Source organism: Pelecanus crispus, chromosome 26 (genome assembly GCF_030463565.1).
Source record: "Pelecanus crispus isolate bPelCri1 chromosome 26, bPelCri1.pri, whole genome shotgun sequence".
NCBI lineage: Eukaryota > Metazoa > Chordata > Aves > Pelecaniformes > Pelecanidae > Pelecanus > Pelecanus crispus.
In genome coordinates this window covers 2,907,511-2,931,862 of record NC_134668.1, presented here as the reverse complement: position 1 = coordinate 2,931,862, position 24,352 = coordinate 2,907,511, and the positions used below count along the sequence as shown (strand labels likewise).

At 49.4% G+C, this 24,352-nt stretch overlaps 1 protein-coding gene across 3 annotated transcripts in view; it reads right to left on the bottom strand.

The window, feature by feature from the left end:
* Positions 1 to 21,144, bottom strand: part of LOC104033388 (cyclic AMP-dependent transcription factor ATF-7) — a 43,602-nt gene extending 22,458 nt beyond the window's left edge. For all 3 annotated transcript variants that reach the window (XM_075724982.1, XM_075724984.1, XM_075724983.1), the window contains exon 1: positions 21,097 to 21,144. In XM_075724982.1, the coding sequence (XP_075581097.1) occupies positions 21,097 to 21,144 (48 nt within the window). The remainder of the gene's footprint in view (positions 1 to 21,096) is intronic.
* Between the last annotated feature and the right edge of the window lie 3,208 nt (positions 21,145 to 24,352).

Here is a 24,352-nt window from a genome sequence, read left to right as displayed (position 1 = left end):
AGGCCGTGACAGGGCTCAGATGGATTTCTAGCCGCATGGCAGGCTGGATAGATATTCCCCGTTCATTCGGCACAACTGCAGAGGTAACTAATGCAGGGTCACGGATGCCCCCGAGGGCTGGGTGCCCAAAGGTTAGCTGTTACGGCTGTGAGTGATGTGACCCCCCCAGTTCTTGCGCAGATCTGGGCTCCATCTCACCCATTTCCCATCTGAGCAATGACAACGATAATTCCCTCCCTTGCAGAGAGGCTGTAAGGATTAATTCGCTAATGTGCATAAAGTGCCCCGATATCGGAGTGATTCATAGATTTTAAAGGCCGGGGGGACCATTACAATTATCTGCCCGGGACCACGTGAATCCCCAGATGGGCCCATTTCCATAGGAAAGGAGGTGTCGCAAGACGAGGATAACACCGCAAAGACTTGTTGGTTTGAAAGAATGCAACAATAGCACGGCCAAGTTGTCTTATTTTTACACTTACGAGCGACGCCACGCAAACATTTCGGACCCGTTTCCTCCTGGAGGGTTCCCCATAAGGCGGTGCTCACCAGGCCAGGTTTCAGAAGAGCTCGGAGCCCAGCTGCTCCCACTGGAAAGCTCGTGGCTTCGTTTTCAAAAGCAGCCAAGGCACCGAGTCCGTGCAGCTCGAGGGCGGCTGCAGCAGCTCTGGTTACCGAGCGCTTCTGGAAAGCTGGTTTCAGTGGCAGCATCCTTCCGCTAGAGGAGGGAAGAGACAGCACCTCCGCGAGCCTGAGCCAGGATAAATGAGAAGAAGAGCGAAGGTTTATGAGTGATCAGCTCAAGAACAAAAAAAAAACAGATCGTGTATTGCATGTATAGGTATTCAAAGAGAGCTCCGCCGCTCCCACTCGAGCGCAAAGACTTTTGCAGGAGGGGGAGCGGCTGCTGGGTGGGCTGGGAGCGCAGCGCAGGCTTTATACCGAGAACGCCCCTGAGCCAAGGTCATTTCACCCAGCCCATGCGGGGGAGAAACTGAAACCTGAAAGAGGGGCGAGAGGCAATCTCCACGGCCGCATCAGCCAGGGGATGTCAGCTCAGCATCCGCTTCAGGGCTTTGCTTTGTCGCTGCCGCAGCGGGGCCGTTTCTCATTGCAGCAGGATGCTCGCCTGCAAAATGCTCGGGCATTAAGTGCCTGATGCCCTTCTCAAGTTGGAGGCAGCAGGAAAAGATTATTTCTACTCACACAGGTCCTGTGAAAATCAGAAAGGCCACAGCCAGCTCGATCACTTTGGAGCAGAGTGGGCTTGGATGCATTTTGTGCAGTGCCCCCCTGCAGCACACCCACACCCCCCCCACCTACATCAAAATTAAACCTTGAAATGTTATTTTTGGCTCAGGCAACTCCAGGGACCCATGAGGCTCTGCCTTTTACTTTAAAAATCTGCTTACATCCTGCCCTGTGATTAATTCACGTTCCTCTCCCTGTTTAAAAAAAAAGAAATAAGAATAATAATCAGAAACTTCAGCCTGTTCACAGGCAGCGTTCAGTGCTGGTGTTAGGAAGCCACGACCCAACAGCCAAAACGCCCTCTAACAAGCACTTTGTTTGGGATGAACATTGTGCAAGCCACAAAAATTTGCTTTTTTTTTTTTTTGCTTAGAGACAACCATCTGCCTTCAGATTTTGTTTCTCTGGGGGATCGTGTGTTTTGTTTTTAACCTAGTTATCACAGATCGGCGCTGCACAGCAGCATTTTCTCCGTGTCATACGATCTACCCTCTGAACGCAGGCGGCTCCACATCAGCCTTCTCCCACCTCCAGCGAGCTGAGGGAGAGCAGCAGCAAGGTTAAGATGCCAACGCGTGACACAGGACGCTTTGGTTTCCCTGAGATCAGCACCTGGGAGGTGACAGAAGAGCTATGTTTTTTATAAGGCAGCGAGGACCAGGCCGGAGGGAGCGGATTTTTATGGGCAGTTCAGTATTCGGCTCCTACCAAATCACTGGCAATTAGTGCCGAGATACTCAGGTTGCTCCACAAACTTCCCTGCAATTTAAACAAAGAGTTAACCAGGTTCTGGAGCCCATCCCATCCTGTTCCTCCTTGGCCAGAAGGGCAGAGCATTTAACTCAGAGTAGGTAAATAATTTAATTTACATTTCTATAGCTTCACTTATCCCAGAGGGCTTCTCATACACATGCCCCTCCGCTGAAATGCAGGTGTTTCAGCAGGGGGGAAGGCAGCAACCATCTGGCCTACAGCACACCATGTAGCGGTGAGGAGGGAAGCATTCGGCCAAGGACATACGGGGCAAACTCTTTAATAAACTCTGTATTCAACTTTTCTTTTTTTTTTTTTTAAATTTTAATAAAGTCTCATATGGTAGACACAGCCTCCCCTTCATCTCCAGCGCACCTGAGCTGAGCATGAGCACATCTGGGTGCAGACAAAAACAACTGCCAACCCTCTGGAGCAGCCAGCAGCCGACCCGCTCAGCCAGGAAGGCATTCGTCCCAGCTGGATTTAACCTGGCTCGGACACCGGGTGCTTTAGCTATCAAACCCAGCCCTCCAGCTACCGAGGAATTTCTCCACAGCACACTGCAGGACCATGAGCCAACCTTCTCTCCTTTCTAAAAAGGCATATGTAGAAAAACAGCAGATGGCTGAGGTGGTTTATGGAGCACCTGGGAGGAAAGCAGCCCCTTGTTTTGCCCAAAGTACACCCGGTCCCACAGACGACGAGCCCTCAGTGCCTCGTAGGTACGGCTCCTCCGGGATGGCCGCTGGGATTACAGCCCAAACCCCAGGATGCAAACCTCAGCTGGGAAGACCAGGCTCCTAAATCTCCAACAGGTCTACACTACGTGAGAGCAGGCAGGATTTTCTAGGACACCGATACCCTCCTCCTCTGCTCGAATGATGCTCGATGGGGACAGACGCCCCAAGGAGTCCGTCCGCTCCTCCCGAGCTCTCTGTCCGCAGGTGTCGGCTGCTCCACCCCACTGGCAGCAGCCTCTGCAGCCAGACGCAGGGAGCGAGGCAGGGACCTGCCTGCAGTCCCACCAAGCCCGTGGCGCTCAGCTAGAACCTGCAAATGCAATAATTATTTACTTCCACACGGTGGAGCATTTTTAGCCTCGTTTCGATAAAAGTGAAGGTTATTAAAATACATGTATTAATTACCACTGCCACATAACTTAAGAGGAGAGGCACAGCGGTAATTAACGGAGGTGAGCGAGGGGGTGGAGTTGCGGAGCGTCAGCGACTCCACAGCTTGTGCCTATGGATACGCGCCTGCCCCATGGGAACCCCCAGATAGCTCCAGTGTGGATGTGAATCATTATTACGTCCCCGGCTCGAATCCCAGCAGCACCACAGGTTTTCAGTGTGACCTTGGGCAAGCCATCAATTCTTCCCCTACCTACCAGACAGAGCAAATAAAAAGGGAAAAGGCACCATACTTCACGAGGGCGTTAGGAAGCCGACCGCGCATGCAAGTACCAGGAGCCATGTGAGAAGCACTGCAGAAAAAAAAAAAATATTAACAAAGGCAATTACAGCTGTGTTTCCCTAACCGTATTTCAAGCGCGGGCGCTCGGTGATTCATTAGGAGCTCAGCATCTCTTCCCGTCACAAGAGCTGGGGAACAGAGACCAAGGAAAACGGGCAGAGGCACGGCGGAGGGCAGGGAACTCGGACTAAGTGAAATTCCTGACCTGCCCTACCGCAGAGAGCTGCTCGGGCTGAGCAGTTTAGGAAGTTATGTGGCATTGAGGGAGGAAAGGGGTGAATTATGCAGCCATGCTGTTGTGTTATTTGTGGGGCCCTGCCCTCGTGCAATGTGGAGAAAGAACTGGGAGCCCCTGGTGCTGGCGGTAGAGAAGAAAGGGTAAAAAAGAGGAGAAAAAAACCCCAAACCGCCCCCCCCCCCCCCCCCCCCCCCCCCCCCCGACTTCAGATTACCACAGAAACCCAATCTGGGCTCCTGCCTTCCCCTGCAAGCCTCTGCTGTTTACTAAATGAGTCACCCTTCCTGCCTTGAACGCTCCACAGCTCCTGAATGAATAATCTGGGAGCAAAGACTTTCTCGGCAAACAAACAGCATCGGCATCAAGTCCCGCGCGACGCATGCATGCGAGAGATAATTTACAGAGTGAAAAGAAAAGAATAACAGGAAACTCCTTCTCTGCAAACCCCGAGAAACATGAATGTATGCGTAAAAATAATTAAATCTGAACTGGAGTCGATTAATTTGTCTACAGGGCTGAGGATTTGTGCTTTGGGAGGCTGCACGGGGATCTTAAAAAGTCTCTGGACGGTGGCCAAGCCTGTCAATACCGCACGGGCGAGGAGAGGCTTTGGCAGCAGGTGCCGGAGCACATGCAGCTCCGGCAGCGCCGTGGTACGAGCCACTCCGGCTTCCCTGCCAAGCCATACATCGCAGCCGAGCGCTCGGCCTCGGTGGAAACGCAGCCCTTAAGCCCAGGGTGACGACGGGGAGCCTTGCAGCCTGCACGTCCCCTGCACCTGGCAGGGACGCTGCGATGCTCCCCCAGCACGGCAGCGCCGCTGGCACCGGGGAGGCGAGCGCAGAAACGTAGGTAAAGGGAAACCGAGTGGTCTGAGCCAGCAGAACTGAGCCCAAACCAGGACTGGGACGTCTCCCTTGGACCCGAGATACCCAATGCAGTTGTGCTGGCGCAAGGGTCTGCGGTCGGGTCCTTGAGCAGCAGGACAGCGCTGCGGGGAGCGGCCGTGCCCGCGCGCGGGGCGGCGACGTCTCCCTTTCTGTACTTACCCTGGGAAAAGCCTAAGAGAAAGCTGTGCTGGGAAAGCGGGACTCCAGCAGCGGACTCTGCTCCGGACAGCCAGTCCCTCGACTCCGATCCAACCCCCTTATGGTCATTTCCAAAGCAAACTCTCCGCTGAGGGAGGGGAGGTTAAATTTGGTCTCACCCGAAAGGTTTGGTGGTTGTCCTCTCGGATGATGCCTTTGCACCAGGCTAACACAATCCTCTCTGCTGCACTATTGTTTCAGGGCTACAAGAAAGCCGATCCTAAAAAAAAAATTGGCTCCAATGGAAAAAAGCGCTCATTGTGCCAGTATGCTGCAGCTTGAAAAAGTCGATGTGACTCAGCCTTGACCTTTGAACAACACTACAATTAGAAGGAGGATGCCATGGTCCCCATTCAGTTTTTTAATGCACTGGAAGGGTGATTTCCTTCAATTCATTTGCAATATTGGGTATGCGCCCACCCATTCACGGTGTGCGAGCCTCTCCTTACAGGCTTTACTGCCTGAAAACGGGGGTGTTTTTTGTGGGCCTGGGCTAGGACCTCTCCGGGGGAAGCTCCAACAGTCGGGAGCGGGCATCGTGTTAAATGAAGACAGAATTCAAGTGGCTTAGAGGCTTGGGGTTTTTTCCCCTTTAATGTTGGCATTTGCTAGTTGGAGGGAATGAGCTGTAAGGAAGCGCAGACCCACATAACCAGAGGTGCATGGGCACAACAAATACACTCATGCAGTCTAAAAATGGGGAGGGTAATTACTGAGGGCGGTAGATGGGGTATCATCAAGTGGAAAGGGACAAAACACAGGAGGCAAATTGAGATTTATGGATCCTTGGCCACCTTGAGAAGCAACTGGGGCATTTTGGAAATGAGCCGTAGAAACAGGAGGGGTCTGGCCCCCATTGTCTACACCGAGAGGTGCGAGCACTCTGCAGAAGCTCAGCGGAGATGGCTTCGGCCAGCTCCGATTTCCACAGGCGTCCCAGTGCAAGGTGTGAAATGAGAGACTGAGGAATTCACCGAACCCCTGCAGTGACCCCCGTCAGGACGGAGCCAGTCCTGCCCTCGCACCCCTTCCAGCCACCCGCACCTATGGGGCTCTCGGATCCTATCCGAGGGCGTGATTCCCCCCACAGCTAACCCATTCTGTAGCTCCCTCCTTTATTCCAAGGAGCCCTTAAAGCACAAACAGCTTTCCAGAGCCAATCTCACCAACACCACTTATGAAAATGCATCCTTTCTTTGCACCTCCCCACAGCTTTCTCCCGGAGATTTTGGCCAACCTGCAGAGCCCCTTCGCTCTTTTTCTGCCCCTGCCTTCCAGACACAGATGCAAAACCAAGTCCTGCATTTTATAAGGACCACGATTGCCGGTGATAAGTTGTCAGATGTCAGCGCACCGCGGTAATTAAGCTTTTAAAAGGAGATAGGCAGCAGCAGAAAAAAAATTCCGGGCATTTGACTATTTTTGCCTCTTGGAAGAGCCACCTGTTTTATCGTAACAGGTAGATTTATGGACATATTAATGCGGCGCTGCTGCTCCCACCCTGATGAGGTTCTCAGTGACCCTCTCCTCTCTGGAGATTTATGATTTCTCAGAGCAGACTATTGCAGAGGGGCCTAACTCCGAGCACTTTGCCTGACTCCATCCTGCACCCAGAGTGCTGGGAGATCTCCCGCAGCAAGGATCCGGATCCCTTCCCCCCGCCCCCCGCCCCCACCAAATCATCTGCAATCATTGCACAACTGCAACATCTTTCAAAAGGTGCCAAGTTTTCCCCAGCAAGTCAGGTCAGGTTTACAGGGAAGCAAGCCTCCTTGCTCTTCTCACGTTCGTCTCCAAACGCCTTGCAACGCCTGCCATTACAGGAGCTCACGCCGGGGAGGTTTCGCTGTCTACACCACAGGGTTACATTCGAGGAGCGCACTGCCGCTCTCCCGGCTCCCGGTGCTTGTGTGTGCACTTAGTGACCCGACAACATCCCCAGCGAAAGCCGTTCTGCATCCGAAGCGGACTCCCCCGCTGCAATTCGCACCAGCCCAGGGCTCTCGCTCACTTCTAATTGCCTCCTTAGCCGCTCCTGGCTAATGGTAAACCCTTTTAACATTACTTTCCACCTGCAACCCTTAATAAAAATTAAGTGGATAAACTCTTAAGTGCAAGAAAAATCAGATGAGATAGAGCCAAGCATAACGCAAGCAGCTTTCCCATAAGCTCTTCCCCACGTTGTTTGATGTACAGCCCTCCTCCCCGGCCCCGTCTGCGCTCCCAGCCTCGCAAGGAGAGATTACCCCGCTGAGGTGCCAACTGGGTGATGATTCAGCGATGTAGAAATATACAGCTGAGGTCACCAAAATCGCTTTACTCGCATCCTTAGGGTCTTAACAATTTTTCCGCCTACGTTATGGGCTGCAGATAATAAAATTTCACATGCAGTCAAAGCAAAATGCATTTAAATTTTCTTCTAAAGCTTACAAATGTTTGAGGTTTATAGCAAACATCACACAAGCCTCTTAAAAGGGAGACAAGCTAACACAGCAATCACAAACTGTTTTTAATACCTGAAACGTGTGCAGGAAGCACCTCCCCCAGCCACAGAAACAAAAGCTTGGATTAATACCCCAGCGAGGAGGTGAATTAGGAGATTTTACAAGTGCAGAAGCCAGAATTAAGATGTTGGCAGTGATGCTGCGCAGTGAAGAGCTCACACCTGTATCTCCAGCACTGCAAGTATCTGTAACACATCGCACAGCGACTTTGCAGATGTCTGGGGTAGCAGAAGCGGTGGGGAAGGCGAGTCTCGCAACAAAAAAGCAAAGAAAAGAGCCAGCAAGATACACATGAGCGAGACATCAGTGGAATGATCTGCTCCTTACTTTTAAGTCTAGCATGGGTTGCTTAAAATCCGGTCCTTTGAATATTTATTCTTATAAATGAGCTTTTTTGGGACTGAACTGCTCGTCTCCCTGCCTGAAGCCCACATTAAGGGGGGTTAAGCAGATAAACATGACAGGTGATGCTTTGAATTCCTGCCAGTTATTCTAGTGACCATAAAACCCTCCCCGTCTATCCCCCAAAATAAACCGCGCTTCTCTGCCTAAAAGCAGCGACTGACACAGCTACACAAGAGCCATTTACCATTTATAAATAACCTGAACAAGATAAGAAGCCTAAAATCTTTAACTGCCCCAAAGACAGACTGATTCAATGTTTTGCAAGAACTTCATTTTATGAAATGGTTTAATTTAGCAGGCTTTACTGCTGAGATTAATTTATAGCTTGTTTTGCACTGCTGCAAAACTCTCCCACCCCATCCCCTATCCACACACAATTCTTTATTGTCTAGATGTTTACTCTCAGGGGGAATTTTAGGACTTTAATGTTTTTATTGTTTTAATCCGGCATATAAAAAAATTATTTGAGCAAAACAGCTGGTACAAGTGCTTGGAAAGTGGTGGTGCAGTTTCTCAGCTTGCATCATTAAGCAGGTGTTAAATAAACACGATGCCACGCTCCTCCCGAGATTTACCACGGCAGGAGATTTGCAGGGGATCTTTTTGAGAACGGCAGGGATGTTACCGAGCCAGCAGCTCAGCCTCTCCTGCACGGACCTTTGCTTTTCTGCCAACACACCCAGGACCTGCTTTAGCCTAAATTCCTTCAGACAGTACCACCAACCCAGGGAAGGGGTGAACCGTGGCAAAGAAAAAAATCCCCGCTTGCTACCTTCTGTAGACAAAGGGGATTTCTGCAGATCAGCCACGTGCCCTCGTCTTTATGCACAGAGAGGAAAAAGCCCAAAAGGTACTTTTTTTTTTTTCTTTCCGACACGCACACGCCAGTCCTTTGTGCGGCTACAGCATCGCAACCCCCCAGCGGCAGGATAACGCAGTGTTTGCCCAGCGAATCCATCAGTTCTTTACAAACCTCACGTTTCCTCCCCCGTCAAAAGACCTACTAGAAATAAATGTATTTATTGTGAGCTTTTACACCTCAACCCAAGAACTGACTCTTTTAAGGAAGGCTCTCATGCAAAGCAGCAACCACCAAGGGATGAGACGTGTTAGCCAAAAACCCCCTAAAGCTCAAAAAAAGCATGATTAGAAATCACTTCTATGAATAGCTCCGCTTTCATTCTCAGATCTCACATGAAAACTCTAGAAAGGACCCGAGATACTGCGGCTTCAGGGTTTTTCCCCACCCTGCTCTCCGGCAACAAGATGCTCGGGGGTTTTCTCCCCACCAAGCGCGTACGGACACGGCCTCCCCTGCACGCCGGCATCACCGCTACCGCTGCCACCGCGGCCAGGGAGAGCCGCATCGATCGCCCGACGCGCTGCTCTGCGCCAGCGGCCATGCCGGCCCGGCTGCCGCAGAGGGGCGGAGCGGCCGCCACCATCCAACAATGCCCGGCTCCGGCCCGGCGAGCATCCTTGGGAGAAAAAGAGAGGATTTTAGCTGCCGTTCCAATTACCGGGAGCCGTCTCTAGCTGCCTCCTCGTGTCTTTGCAAAGCTCGGTTGTGTCTTTCGGGGATTAGAGAACTGAACAGGGGAAGTGGGCTCATGAAAAAAAAAAAACCCACAACCCGATTATTTAGTATTGAAATAAAACCAGGTAACAGGCTTGTTGATCACTAGTAACTCCGTGCAGGGTCTAAGGAGCCCAAGGAAAACATGCCCGTCTTCCTCCTTGCGACTCAAAGCAGCCTCCCCAGCATCATTTTTGCTGGGGAAGCAGATGGAAGTCCCAGGCAGAGTACCCCCTCCTGTTTTTTTTGTCCTTAAGCGACAACACGGCTGGATTTTATGCAAGAAGTTTACAGAAAATCCTGCAAACTCACGCACCTTTCTGAAAATGAAACGTATCCGTGATGGCATGATAACGAGGCCTTTGTCAAAGCTACATGCTGCATCCACACTTGGGCAGTAAGTTATCTGCTCATGCAGTAAAATACAAAGCATTCATAATTTTCTCAGAGATTGGCAGACAGGTCGCAAATGAGGCTTTGAACAAGAACAACAACAAAAAAAACCCCACAAAACCAAACAGCATTGTCTTCAAAAGGCTGGTTTTAATATAAGAAAATATTTTACTGACCAAGAAAAAAACCCAGAGCTCAAAAGAGGCAGGAAAAATTCAATACGGAGCGTACGGCAGCCTTTGATTGTACCTTAAGATCTCTCTCTCGTTTCCAAACCAACCCTCCTCCCTCTAAAACCTCCAAACCCAGAGCCCTATTTCTCATTTGCTTTACGAGGGACGGTGGCTGCCATACAACACGGATGAAAAACAGGTTTTGCAGTTCTTGAGATAAGATCACATGAGGTTAAACTCACAAGCCACGGTCAACATGGCAACACTCGCAGGTTCGCGTTCAGCTGCAAGAGCATGCAGCCACCAGCAGCTTTCTGCTCTTATTAAGCTCAGGACCACAAGCAAGCTTTAAGATCGGTCTAATTTCAAGTTAATAAAAGAGCCTGTCTCAATTTATGGCTTCGTGCTAGCAGCACACGCAGTTTGCATTTTTGATATAGAGCAAGAGCTTTAGGTAGGGACTGGGCTGAGATTAGTTCGTTCCAAGCAGAAACTCCATGGTTGTGAAACGCCCTTAAATCAAAACGAGAAGAAACCATTCCCTGCAACTGCACGGCCATGTTCCTTTGTGGGTATTTTTGCAGCCCTGATCATGTTCCCAAGAAAGGGGAAACCCTCCCTCCTCGTCCCCCCTGCTGCAGAAAGGGGAAACCATCCCATCATCGGCGAACGACGAGGACATGGCTCAGTTAAAAAAAAAAAAAAGAACCACCAAAAAACAACAACAAAACAACACACAACAAACAGAAATTTAAATCATTAGAAGCCTGGCAGTGTCTGAGAAACTCCAGCCCTGGTTCGACAGGCTTCGCTGGCCCGCGAGTGGCACGAGGCGAGGGAGGCGAGGACGGCCGTACCCTCTTTGAAACAGCGAGCCCGAGCAGAGCACGCGCTTCGACGGGTACCCTGCGAAACCCGCACCCCCCGGTGCCGTGCAGAGGATGCTCTCCTACATCCGTGCCCGGAGTCACGACTGCTGCCGACTTTCCTTCCCGCTGCCCTCAAGCACGCGGCATCAAACAGCCCCCGCAAAGGGGGACTGGTAGCCAGGATACGTTCACGTGCATATAAACGTATATGTAGCTATACATATACGATTGTTTATACAGGAACACACCCTGTCGTGCGCTTGCTCTATATAGATATGCTTAGAGTTGCTGAGTCTGCAAGTCACCCATGGAAAAGCAGACGGCTTCACAGTCCAGCTTTCCCTGGAAATAAGGCTTGGTGCCCCGCAGCGCTACTCAGCGCCCTTCCTCTGAAGCGAGTAAGGTTAAAGGAAGTTTTAAGCGGCTCCGAAGAAAACCGTGCCGCTACCTTCAAGCTCTCAAGCCCGTCGCGCTGGCAGGAGGGGCTCCCTTTGCACGGGAGACCAGAAACGCGCCCTCCCCAGCGCCGCAGCTCAGCGGCAGGCGCGCTTCTGATGTGATTTGTGACCGGCTGAAGAATCCTTGGGGAGAAGAGATGCTCCAAAAGGGCAATTAGATCCATTACTGGCTATTCTATTGCCACGTGAAATAGGTTTACTGGTTGTGTGCCGCCTCATATACTCCATTTTTACGCCAAAATGAACAAGTATGCTAATGAAGCAACTGGAGACCGTGCCTGATACGGCGGCAGCGGACGGCGAGCCCAGGCTTTGCAGCACGGCTCATCCTCCGATAGCCTTTTCTTTGACAGGACCTGCATTAAAGCCGGCTTCTGCATATTTTAAGGTGTTATTAGGTATTCTGCAGCCTCGGCACAGCATCTCTAAGACGATAAAGGGGAAAACCGTGCAGCTATTTTTTCGAATCCAGGGGTGCTATTTCTTCATTTTAATTGCTGCAGCAGCCAATATGGCTAAGAAATCCTAACGAGGGCTTGTTCTAGAACAGGCATTCCCCGGAACAGAAATGGAAAAGCTGTTGCCAAACCTCACTGCGTCTCCAGAACAAGAAGCCAAAGTCACAGCCCAGACGTTTCTGAGAAAATCCGAACTAGGAAGGAACTAACATGAGTTGAGTTACTTATCTCCCCTACGTACCCGTTAAAACAATTCGTGCTAGTAAGCAGTTACTTCACACAAAAAAATGCCACAGACATATTTCATCAGCCAGATCTGGGAGGTTTCTAGTGAAATATGCAGCAAAGCCTTATCAAGCATGTCCACTGCGGCTGCCAGAGACCTTTTGCCAGACAAACTCTAGTGCTGCATGTGCAGTACACACGGGAGGAGGACACTGCAGCAGCCTAACACACATAGAACAACAGCGCCCGGATGAATTTTGCTTCAGTGCCTGCCCTTTAAAACAGCCCCCTCCCAGAACGGCCTTAGGGGTGGATGTCCCAGCTCCTGGCTGTCCCTGCGCAGGAGGGAAGAGCTGCTCTTACACAGCCAGCCCTTCACACGCGGCTGCAGAAGGCAGGGCAGCTCCCGTGGCTCCCAGGAGGGAGAAGGGCAACAGTGTGTGCACCTACACACATGCTTGTAGCACTGCAGTTTTGCCTACAAACATTCCCGATTTCCAGGTGTCGTCGCTTTCTACCTGGTGTCATCTTGCAATGAAGACTTTTTTAAAAAAAAAAACACACAAAACCAAACCGACTAACCCTATACAAAGCACGACCCCAACAGATTAAGGTGTCTCACGGGTCTCTGCCTCCTGCTCTCCGCATCCCCGATACCAAAGCTGGCCTGTGAAGGTATTCGGCAGCAGGGTTAAAGCCAGGAAGCTTATTCACCTGCAAAAGAACAGCAGAGAGCAAGCAAGCCAGCGGGGAACGGAGAGGACGGCCTGCAGTGACTGCAACTCTCCCACTGCTAGTTCCACTTTCACACCGGCCTCGCGGCACCGAGTGTTGCAACAACCCCTGCATCTGCGGCACTGCAGCAAGCATCCAGGGGTTATTTTTAAACAGCAGCATTTCACGGGGGGAGGGCGGCAGGGGGAAGAAAGGCAGAGAAATAGAGGAATTGGCGAGTCCCGGAATGGGGGCAGGGATGAAAACCAAGCCGCACGGCGGGCGGGGTGCGACAGCTGCGCAGCGGCGTCCGGCCCCGTGCACGAGGCCTGGGCCTGGCACCGGCGCCGATAAAAAGGGCATCGGGGAGGACCGCGGCGCGGAGCTGCGCCGGCGAGCGCGCTCCCGCAGGAGGGGGGAGACGCTTGCGCAAAGCCATTGCAAAAGAAAAGCCTTTTCTTGTTCCCCACAAGGACGGCGCTCCGAGCCGCCGCTCTGCAGCGCGGGGGGCTTCCAGATCCATCAGGGCCAGCGCGGCTGCTCCGTCCTCGGCTTTCCGGAGTGCCCCAAAGGCTGCCGGCGTGTGCCGAGAACCACAGCAGCCACCACGCCAAAAGCACAACTCCTAATTAATACCTAATCAGCCAGAGGGGATGCAAACATGTTTTTCCGCAAAGAACGAACCACCGGCGCTTCGCGTTATTAAGAGTCGAGTCGCTGGCAGAGGCTCGCACGGCAGCTTCTTCCCAGAGCCGCAGGATTTCTGCGGAGGTCCAGCATGTCCTTTGGCATCCCGGCTCTTATTTAGAAAAGGGGAATTTGGAAAGCTGTCCAGACCCATTTCCATTTGACAGACAAGTGTCTGTGTCGGTTCAGCACCGCACACGTGCTCCAAATGCAAAGCAGAGCTGGCATTCTCAGAACTGGCAATGAATCCCAGCCGTAGGAATGATAAAGATTTTAACTTACAGGAAATGCTGCTATTAAATAATATTTAAGTCTTAATTATATTTTAAAACAGCCATTTTATAAAAAAAAGAAGTTCTATTATAGTGCTTTTGTAGTTAAAGGTCTGTCAACATTTCCATTTTAAACCTTCATTTCTAGGGGGTTTATAATTTGGTCATAAAAATTCATTCTAGACTGGAACTTGGCATACAGGGGCTCAGCCTAGGAGCAATATTTTTTATTATCCAATTTGGTTTAAATTGGTTTGGCCATTTTTAAGTTATAGGAGTGTAAAAAATAAACGTTTACTGGTTTCAGATGCCTTCTCAAGCTTATTATTATTCAAAATTAGCTTTCTCCTCCCCACCTCCAAAAATACCTTCAGCAAGAGGTGGGAGATATCATTTTACTCTGCTGACAATACATGACTTACAATTCAAATTAATTCGCTTCTTTTGATGCTAACAACCTGAAGAGTTACTATAACCAACCACTACTTTTACGCGGACCCATTACATACTGTAAACGCTCGGAGATTTGTGTAGCATCTGCCATTTTGTGCTTGATGTACAGGTACTGCAGCTGTAAAGGCCTTAATTTGAAATAAATAATTAACTCTGGAAACCTGCATTCCTGTAAAATAATAGAAGACCTTTAACCAAGATGTTTCTCTGTAGAATTTTATTTCAGCTGTGGCAGCTTCAAATAAAAATCTGCAGATGTGAAGCAAGCAGGCATATACAGCTAGGAATTCCTCGCCGCAGAGCTTCAGACGTTTCCTTCAATTTAAAAAAACGAAAAGAAACTCTAGTTTATGGCTCAGCTCTTCAAATCACTTGGGTGCAGTAGGGACACAACATATACGTGACTTTGCATGCTAACTACAGCCAAGGGGTATCTGTGCCCAAGCATAACAAAAAGCTCGGAGAAGGATTTTATTCTCGCTCCATCGTTAACATCCACAATTTTTCATTTTAGTATCCGACTGGCAGAGGGGGGCACCAGCCGCCGCTCGACCCCAAGGGGAAGCGACCCTTTGGGGCACGCAGGGGAAGTCTTTGCGCCCCAGGGGCCACCTTCAAGGGCTCGCAGGTGGGGGGGAACCGCTCGCCTTCCAATCCAGCCCTTGCCCCGGGCGCCCCGGCGGCATGGAGCCCCCCAGCATCCCGGCGTGGGGCTCAGCTGGGCCCCCGGAGCTGCGGCCTGAGGGCGGCGGTGCCACGTAACCCTGCGAGTCCTGCCCTGGCCCGCCACCCTCGCCAGCCCTACCCAGCTCTGGCCACTGGCGTTACCCACCCTGCTCCACAGAAGCCGTTCTCCTGATTAATAAGGCTCACATTTCCAAAGACATAACGGCTCCTACCTCATTAAATCAGTGGGTGTTAGGAGCCTGAATTCTTTAGGAAAAACACCCTGCGCCTGCGTCCAAGCCCAGTCCCACTCAGTTCCCATGCCAGGACAGTAACAATTTCTACTGGAGGACAGGGTGTCATAACTCTGCTTAATAACCATTTAAATTCCTGTTTGCTCTAACAGCAGGTAGCCAATTGGGCTGAAGTTGCTCAAAGATTCAATTTTAACTCTCTGAATTTCTTCGGCAGTTTGCCTGGCTTCCCTTCCTAAGCTTCAGGAACAAAGTCTCAAGAGGCAGCCCTAAGGAGGCTGTTAAATCAACACACAAGTATTTCTTTCTGTATGTGCTCACATTCAAACCAAACACACTCGTGTCCTGCGCAGGCGCGGTCCTGGCCAGGGCTGGCAGCAAGCTCCAGCAGGGCTGAGGCATCCCTTTGGATTTTCTCCTGCGAGTAAAGGTGGCTCCTGGCAGCCTGGAGACAGGGAATGTTTTCCTACCTTTTGCTTTCACCCGTAACTGGAAGGAGAGAAGGACGGTAACAAAGCAAACCTTTGACACGATAGCGAAAGAAAGATGCTTTGCTGTACAGCAAATGGGCACGGGCACTTTCTTCCTCTCACCTCTGCGCCGCTCTACGCACCCACCTACTCGCTCCACTATATCATCCTGCCTCTTGTAAGCACAACAGCTCGTCTTGCACCATCTGCTCCCACTCAGGACGTTCAGCCACCGACAGCCTGCAGAGTCAGGGACAAGACTCCTTCCTCGTCCTGGCCGAGCTGGTCCTCGCCCGAAGCTGGGACGAAATACACGGGTACAGACCGCAACGCAGGCTGCCGACAGCCGTAACTCCGTGGGTGGAACCCCCCCAGCACCCCCCGAGCGGCCGAGGCACCGCGCATGTCCTGGGCCGCTTGAAAGTTTGAACCGTGACAGGGAGAGCTGCCCGCTTCTTGGAAAGAGAAGAGGGCCATTTTCTCCTCTCTACACCAGCACTCATATAAAAAGAATAATCTATATTCGTTTGGATTATACAAGCTACAAAACACACCTTAGCTTCAGTTCCACATTTAACCAATCACAGAAGCCATTTGTTGCCTCGTATATTACAAAGCAATAGAGATTTAAGGGATAATGGTCATGGCGGCAGAGTATACAAAGCAATAAACTGCTTTTGAGGTTGGTTAAATGCCAAGTGATGCTGAGGCCTCAATGCCATAAACATTATTTCTATTATATGACAAGATAAGAGGATACAATAAACCACAAAGAAGAAAAATCATTTTCTGGCCTCGTGAAAGTTCTGGGCTTCGCGTTTCTTGGACACTGCATGAGCATCACCTCAGTGGCATGGGTTTAAGAGGAATAAACTGTTAAATTAAGGGTGGGTTTAAAAAGCCAACGATTGTTTGAGGAAATGGCCTGTATAACTGTAGCGCTAGAATTAGGACCTGAATGATGATTTGTGTCGCTTGTAAAAAGTGAAATGGTGTGGAGTGGTGGGGCAAGGGCTAGGGAAAGTCTCAGCCCCAGTAGAATATATTCAATATTACAGCCCCTCCATTAGTTTGCGCAACGGGAGCGGACAAAACAGTTTTATTAATAAAGATGTTCCTCCGTTATGACACTTCATAAAGCCCCAAGCATCCAGCGCTCCTGCAGCCTTCAGGAGAGGGGCAGAAGAGGCACAGCTGTCGAGAGGCACGTCCGCCCACCAACCCGCATTTTCACGCTGCCGGCCTGCCTGCCCAAAGCAGCCGTCGGGCACCCCGGGAAGGATTTGACACAGATTTACAAGGGAAGATACAGAGCCAGGCACTGAGCGGCTTCCCTCTGCCACCGCTCCTGGTAACGAAGCAGCACCAGAGCATCCAAAGCCCCCGCCTTCCTTCCAGACCTTTGCTCTAGATGCCTTAGACAGGACGGCCAAAGTTTTAATTACCCTGTGTTAATTAGTCAGAGCTGTCTCATTATGCAGACTTAGTTAATACCTTTCAACTTTAATGGCAACGCTAAAGTTTACAGCTAACACTTGGCTGTGCGAAGGCTGCCTTTCATCAGTCAGTATGTTTTAAATGGGATTAGAAGATTTTAATAATGATTAGCAGTGCACACCACCCCCAGATTAGTTTCACTTAACAGATTCAATGAAAGCCTTACTTGAGGCATAGCTCTGTGTCTTCTGCAGACATTTTGGAGGCAGGGGCCTGCCTCTACCTCCCTCCTCACCTTCAGGCAGTGCTACAGGGGACGGACGGACGGACACGTCCCTGCTGGAGACCAGCTCTTCTCCCTCTACGCAGAGAGAGCCGGGGGAAGGGGGTCAGGGAAAAATGTGTCACCTGTCCTCGTAGAGAAGAAACCAGATCAATGACCTTGAGAAGAATCTTTTTTAAAAGCAGTATATGCGGCACATTTAGAAGTCAGCTGTGTCACAGCAGACTCACTGTTGGGAAGTGATCGCGTACAGAATCCAAAAATAACAGCCATTAAAGACCTAGCAACCAAAACATGTTTACATACCCACTGAAAGCCCACTGGATGTGATGATATGGGGGGTACAGCAAGATCTGCTCATCTATTTTCGGTGGCCATTCCCTCTTCCCCCTCCTCGCTTCCCTGAAAAGTTAGCTTTACAGCCTTTTTCTACATAAAAACAGTGAAGGAAAAGGAGGAAAAAAGGGCATACAGCATAAAAGAGAGGGCTGGTACCAGCTACAGAGGGAAAGAAGCAGCTAATGATTCAAAGAAATTACACCAGGAAGCAAAATAATTTTTTTCCCCCCTTAAACTAAAGGGGCAAAATCACCACTGGCTTTACAGTAATTGTCGCCGGTCTCCTGTTCAAATTAGTTTGGCTCTGCTCTCCCTTCTCCTTCTCCCGTGACCTCCCATGCTACCGCACATCTCAACGCCGCGTTTGCAAGAGGCAGATAGCTAATTTTAGCAAGCGGAAAAGGACCGGGCGATTTGTCCCGCTGCCCCAGCTGATAGTGAAATCCAGGAGCCCATCCCAATTTACTCAGGACCAAAGCAGCCTGGTCCCATGGGAGCAGCCCACCAAAACCAGAGTGCACCCCTCAAATGGGGGAATACCCAAAAAAGCAGGGATAAAAACACTCCAATGGATTGAGCACGAGATCAAAGGCTTAGAAATGAGAGAAAGGAATGGAGACGCTGGAGCCACTGCAGTGAAAGGACCCCGTGAGCCAGGCGTTATCCCAAAAATGTTGACCCTAATAACCACAGAGGCTCAACAGCCACTAACACCCTCCCATTCAAACAGCTTTTCTCCTAAGCAAAATGCACCCAAAGGTCTTAAAGAATCAGGAAAAAAAGGCTGAATCCTGCATGGAAGTCTCCCTCTCCAGTGCTGGCCACAGTCTGGCTTGGTTTTGAGCTGGGAAAAAGCTTCCCGAGCTGTAAGCAGTAACACAGCACCGCTTGGGCACGTGTTTGTGTGCCTGGGTGAGAAAAGTCAGATTACCTTTCCCAAAAGCTCAAAACACTGGATCGTACAGATTCCGAAAGGAACCGCAGGCACTCAGCACCTGTGGGAAGGCCAGGATGTTTCCGTAGCAGATCAGAGCCGAACGCAAGGGTCTCTGTCTTTAGGAATGAGCCGAGATAGGTGCAGTCCCCTCTGACCCTTATTAAGGCTTCGCTTTAACACGAGTCCACACGAAGAAGCCATTTCTGATGGGATGGCCCACAGCGGCTTGTGACGGGTCAGGGTTTAGTGCTAAAAGGCAGCACAAACTGCTGGGGCAGCAGTGCAGCACGTGCTTCAGAGGTCCAGCCCTGCAGACAGCTGCTGGCCACCATCAGCCCCCCAACTCCAAATTCAGATTTATTTTTAATTTTTAAAGCTACCAACTGCGCTCCCCTGTCCAGCTCATCGCAGTGATCCAATTTTAGTCCACTTGACCCAGAAAGCACAACTCACTGACCATTAATTTTAGCTGATGATCCTTCTACGACGGTCTGTACGGCTCTCGAGTACCGCTGCGCTTCCACAGCGGTCCTGCTGCGCATTAGTGGTGAGCAGGATTTGTAAAGGCTCTTAAACCCTTCAACGTGAAGCTGATGTACAGAATAGAGGACAAAAAAAAAAAAAATGCACGTAAGACACTAGAACTCACGGGGAGAGGCTCGGGGCTCCAAGTATTTAGTCAGTCTGAAGGACTGTTAAGGGGTGACTTGATCGGTCAGTAAACACCTACAGACTTCAGAAATTTGATAGCAAGGGTCTTCTGTCTAACAAACAAAAATTAACAAGATCCACAGCCTGGAAGCTGCAGCTGAACAGGTTTAGACTGGAAATAAGGCATAATTTTTCCTTACCAGCAAGAGCAATTAACTATTAGAACAACTTAACCAAGGGCTGTGGTGAATTTTCCATCACTGGAAATATTTTAAATCAAGCTTGGATCATCATTATTTAATACATGCTCTGGTTTGAACAGGTATTGAAGGACGTTCTAGGAAACTGTGCACGAGGTCAGGTTAGATCACAATGAATCATACCGGTATGAATTACCCGGATTCTAACATTTCAATATTAACATGAAGAATTGTCAGAATTACCCATAAGCAGCAGTCTGGAACAGCGAAAGGAGGAAGCAACCACCTTTATATGTCATTTGTGGGAGATTGTGGGAGATTAAATTTAAATACATTGTTGTTTGCCTTAATTGCTTGTTTGAATCCGATTTTAAGGTTGTATGATTGAAGTCCTCACATCATTAAGTGCTCAAATACAGCTAATACATTTTATAAATGACTTGCACAATTTCACAGGCAAAGAAGTTCAAGACAAAAAGCTGCCTAAAAAAAAAAAAAAAGAAGAAAAAAGAAGATGATCACCTGCAAGTGGATAGAAAATGCTTCGGATGAGACTAGCACTAGAATGACCAAAAAGCTGAGAAGTTCTGTGTATTTTTAAAAAGCCCCAGTCCCCAAGAGTTACCAGATGGGATTTTTGACCCATTTCTGTGACACATTTATTTTTATAGCGCAGATTTCACACGCAGTCTCAAAGGATGTGCCCTGGGGATGCAGAATTAGCTTTAGTTTCAATTGAGAGACCCACAAGAGGCATTGAGATATTAAATACGCTGAAGAATTGGGACACACACACGCACCCCCCCAGGGGAGGTCCCTGGGATCGGTTAGAGCTCCCAAACGCGTCACAGCCGTAAGAGTTTGGCAACCCGACATCCAAGGGCTGCAGCCAGGAAAACAAAGTGTGTGCGCATCACTTAATACCTAATTAAAAGCCACAGTTCCCGCCCCACCTCCTTCCCCTGCAAAAAGCATCTTCACATTTTGAGGTTCGAACACTTCAGAACAGACAAACCCAGTTCTCCCTGGACTCTGCACAGGGCTGTACTTCCGCAGAAACCCCCAGTTTCTAATACTCCCATTAAAATAGCCCCAGCAGTAATTGCACAATCCCCCTGCTCCTCCCATTATTACGGTGTGTTAGCCGCCAAGACGCTGCACCACCGAGCGCCGGAGAGACCCCAAGCTTGGCTTTGGTAAAACACGAGCTTCATTGCAGAACTAAGCAACAGACGATGGAAAGGTGCCTTCCCAGGCAGGCAAGCCGACGAGAAAGGTCGTATGACTGAGAAGGGGATGTGACTCATTCAAAGCAATAATCATTCGCCCTAGGAAAGCGAGCAAAAGTTTTGCAAGGCCTAGCCAACTCTAGCATGCTGTCCGTGGAGGAAAAAAAATCACAATGGGTCTTTTTTCTTTTTTTGCAAGCCCAAAATAGACTCTGGCAGTTTGGGGTTCGCATAACACAAACCATCAACTGTCACATTCTCAGCTGCTTTACAGAATATGCTATAGCAGCTAACTCATCCCGACAGAGAACGAGTATCTGTCCTTTGGTTAAATAGCCTTGAAAGAAGATGAGCAATGTTATCAGAAAACATTAACGGGAGATCAGCATGTTTTCTCTGGGCTGCGTGGGTCTTATGGAAAACACCAGCAGAATAACAATACGCCACAAAGCACGGCAGATTTCATTACTTTGGAGTGCCTGCACTTGCTCATAACCTGGATTTACACACTGCAAATCCTCCGATCTGATTACCTCCAGTGATCACGTAAAACACCGGCTTTAAACTCTTTGCCTCAGTGATAAAACAGCCACTTTGATTCACAACGACACATTCACAATAAAGTATACTGTAAACGTACCTGTCCACAGCCGGGGGCATTGCACACAAACGGCCTGTCGTCTCCCATATTTCATGCAGCTGAGCTAAGCTGAGGGGAAAGGAGAGAAAAGGAAATTGTTAAATAAGCTAAAAAAAAATTAAAAATATCAAGAGCAGAAGCTGCCCTTTGCAGGGCTGTAATTAATCAACGCTGCGCTCGCAGGGAAGGAGGATCTCTTTGTGCCCTAGACACAATCAGGGAAGAGAAATTAATCCAACCCAAGTTTAAATAAGACTTAGGAGGGCCCAGTCGATTTTTCACGTATGAAGAGAAAGCGCGGCATCGCAGCTAGAAGGGCTGACTGGGAACTGTGACAGTGAGACAGCGCGGGCCAGTGGGTAGCAAAGGAGCAGTTTTCCACGCCCGGGCTCCCACCAAGGCCCACCACCAATTCTCTGAAGGGCCAAGGGACTTCCCGCATCTCAGGGTCACCACCTGCAAGACAGGGACAACGCTCATCTCTTGCAAAGGACCGTCGGGCGCAGCAAAGACCTACGAAACATCCCCCCCGACGGAGGGTGTCGAGGAAGGGCACAGCCTGCTTCACCCTCCCTTAGTATTTACGGTAGAAAGCACAAACACATAAGCAAAGACAGTGACAATCTGCAGGAAAAAAAAAAGTACAAGCAAGAAGCGATCAAATAAATCCAAGTCCTCTCTATGTACAAGTTATATTTTCAATGGGAGAGAACTAAAATTTGTCATTTAATTAATTAAGGGATTATAGGAGTGGTGCTCCGTTTTACAAGGCAATAATCTGGCTCCCTAGTGGGTAAACTACAAGGCTGATGGCAGGGGTAGTTTATCACAGATTATAGCCAAGGATAACAAAACACTCAGTCCTATTATGCTACAAGTGAAGCTATTCTTATTAATAAAAAATAAGAGTAAATAAAGTAACCCCCACCACCTCAAATTCAAGAAATAATGGTTCCCTCCACCCACTGATATTTTTATAGCAGGATTTTAAAAAGCTATAATAAAGCAAATGCTATCTCTTCAGGGGGTTTACTGTGCGAACATGTTCTGGCTGTTCATGTTGCTTCCAGCATCTCTTACTCCAAGTTCGGCACTTGGCTTCAGCGACGCATGTCAGCTTGCTACAGCCAAGAGCAGAAATGAAACCAGAATGTGGCCAAAACGCGTCCACGAAGACACAGGCTCTTTTAGTTAGCTTTTTGCATTTCTAACCATTAATACACGCACGCACACACACACTGAGCAGCAGCGAGAGGGTGGGGAGACTTGTTATTTTTAGGAGCTATATGAGAAAGTGCTCCAAGAATGCGACTTAGCAGCAGAGGGTGAATGCATGCGCTACAGAAAACAGTCCCTTTTTGCTTTTATTGAAAAGAGACAGAAATCAATTACTGTTTAATATGAAAAGAAGATTATTTTTCTATTACCATGTGCTAAGGCAGTGTGCAGCTAAAATGGGTGGCTACGAGAGGTGGAATTCCCCTCCCTGAGTGCTGGCTCAGCCGCAGCGCACAATGGCAACAACCAAAAGCTACGAGAAAGTAGCTGCCAGTTCTTCTCCCACAAAAAAGGGGAGAGACATCCACAGCGCTAGACTATGTTTGGATTTATTAAGCAAAACTCCAGGGTCTATGCAAACACGAACTCCGAAAGGATAAATAGCCCTCTCACAAATGGAACGGGCGAGCAGCCAAAACGCTCCCTCGTATAGGACAAGTGTAATAACAAAGGCAATAAAGATGGCCAGGAACATCCACCCACCACAGCAGCCCCCCAGAAAAGCCCACAGAAGTGAAACGGGGCTTGCAGAACTGGAGGGTGGCACGGCAGGCGATGACAGCAGCTCTATATCGGAAGATTAAATCCTGGCGAAGGCTTGCCTTGAGGTGACGTGGGCGCAGATGTCAGCAAGATGAGTCTGAGTGAGGACACAGTAAAACAACAGGACTCCTCGTACCATCCTTCTGAACTTCACCACAGCTCCAAACTGGGAACGCGAGAAACCAAAATACTGACCCATTGCTCCTGCCAGCTACACAAACAGGGATCGCACCTCCATCTCTCGACAGCCAACTGGATCCTCCTCCAAGAGGAATCTCCTTCGGGCCCTGAAACAGCTGACTTACACGCGCATGCTGCATCCTAACCGTGGACATAGGAGCTGCTGTCACGACCTGCTCTGAAGGCACGGAGAAGCCCAGGCTTCCTCAGAAAGTTTTAACACGCAAAAGTAGCCTCTAGCAAGGAGGGACGAAGAGATCAAGCCTTCTTGTAATACCAAACCTCTGCTCAGATCAACTCCCTGACAGTGCAAAGAAGAGAAGCACAAAACTGATTAAACGCTTCTTATCACCTGCGCTTGAGGTCCAAAAATACTGCACCTAAACCTTCCAGTTAGCTGCACAAAAGGCTACAGCTCTGAATGGGTCAAGATGCAGGGCTTGGTCCTTCGTCACCCACTCCTAGCAGCAGGCAGCCCAGTTACTACTCTTTCTGTAAGAAAATAATAAGAGAAATCAGACCAGACGCAAAGGAAACATCAACCCGATGACTACTAGAGATACTTTACCATCACCTTTGCAGTATGGCAGCTGGTAAGACTATGATATCAGGACACAGACCAAATAAAAGTCAACAACTGCTGTCTCGGGCAGCCTGGACCTTGTTTTTCCCCTTCCCAACAGTCTTACTTTGTGCCCGTCTTCCTTGCCCATAAGACAGTCCAGCGCCACGTTCAGCCACTGCCAAGCGATTAAGCAGCTCCGAGTTAAGAGCTATGGTACTGAGACAGCAGCAAAGTCACAAAACTTTAAAGGACAGCGGTAATGCCCCTTGCTGTCAAAGTCAGGCTGGTGCTACAAGTGTTTGAAGACTGTTTAAAATCACCCCCGTGCATTTAAACTCAGTTGTGTGGGATGAGGTTGGGGATGCGTTTATTTCATCAACAAACAAATCTTATTGTTAAACATGCAGCATAATTATTATGGAGGGAGACTGCTGTATTTCACAGGGCAGCCAACCCTATGCTTTTTTAATTAACACAGGTCAGAGATCTGTCCTTACCACTGTCACTTAAGCAGCTGCTGCCTTCGCCAATATGAAGAACTTCGGGGTCTCTCTACCTCATATTTATGCTTCCGATGCATATAAAAGCTATTTGAGAAATTAAAGAAATGGATCAGCTGTCACTCCCAGGGCTTTGATAACACTAACTGAAACAGAGAGCAGGAAACCAAAACAAAAACCCAATGGCATT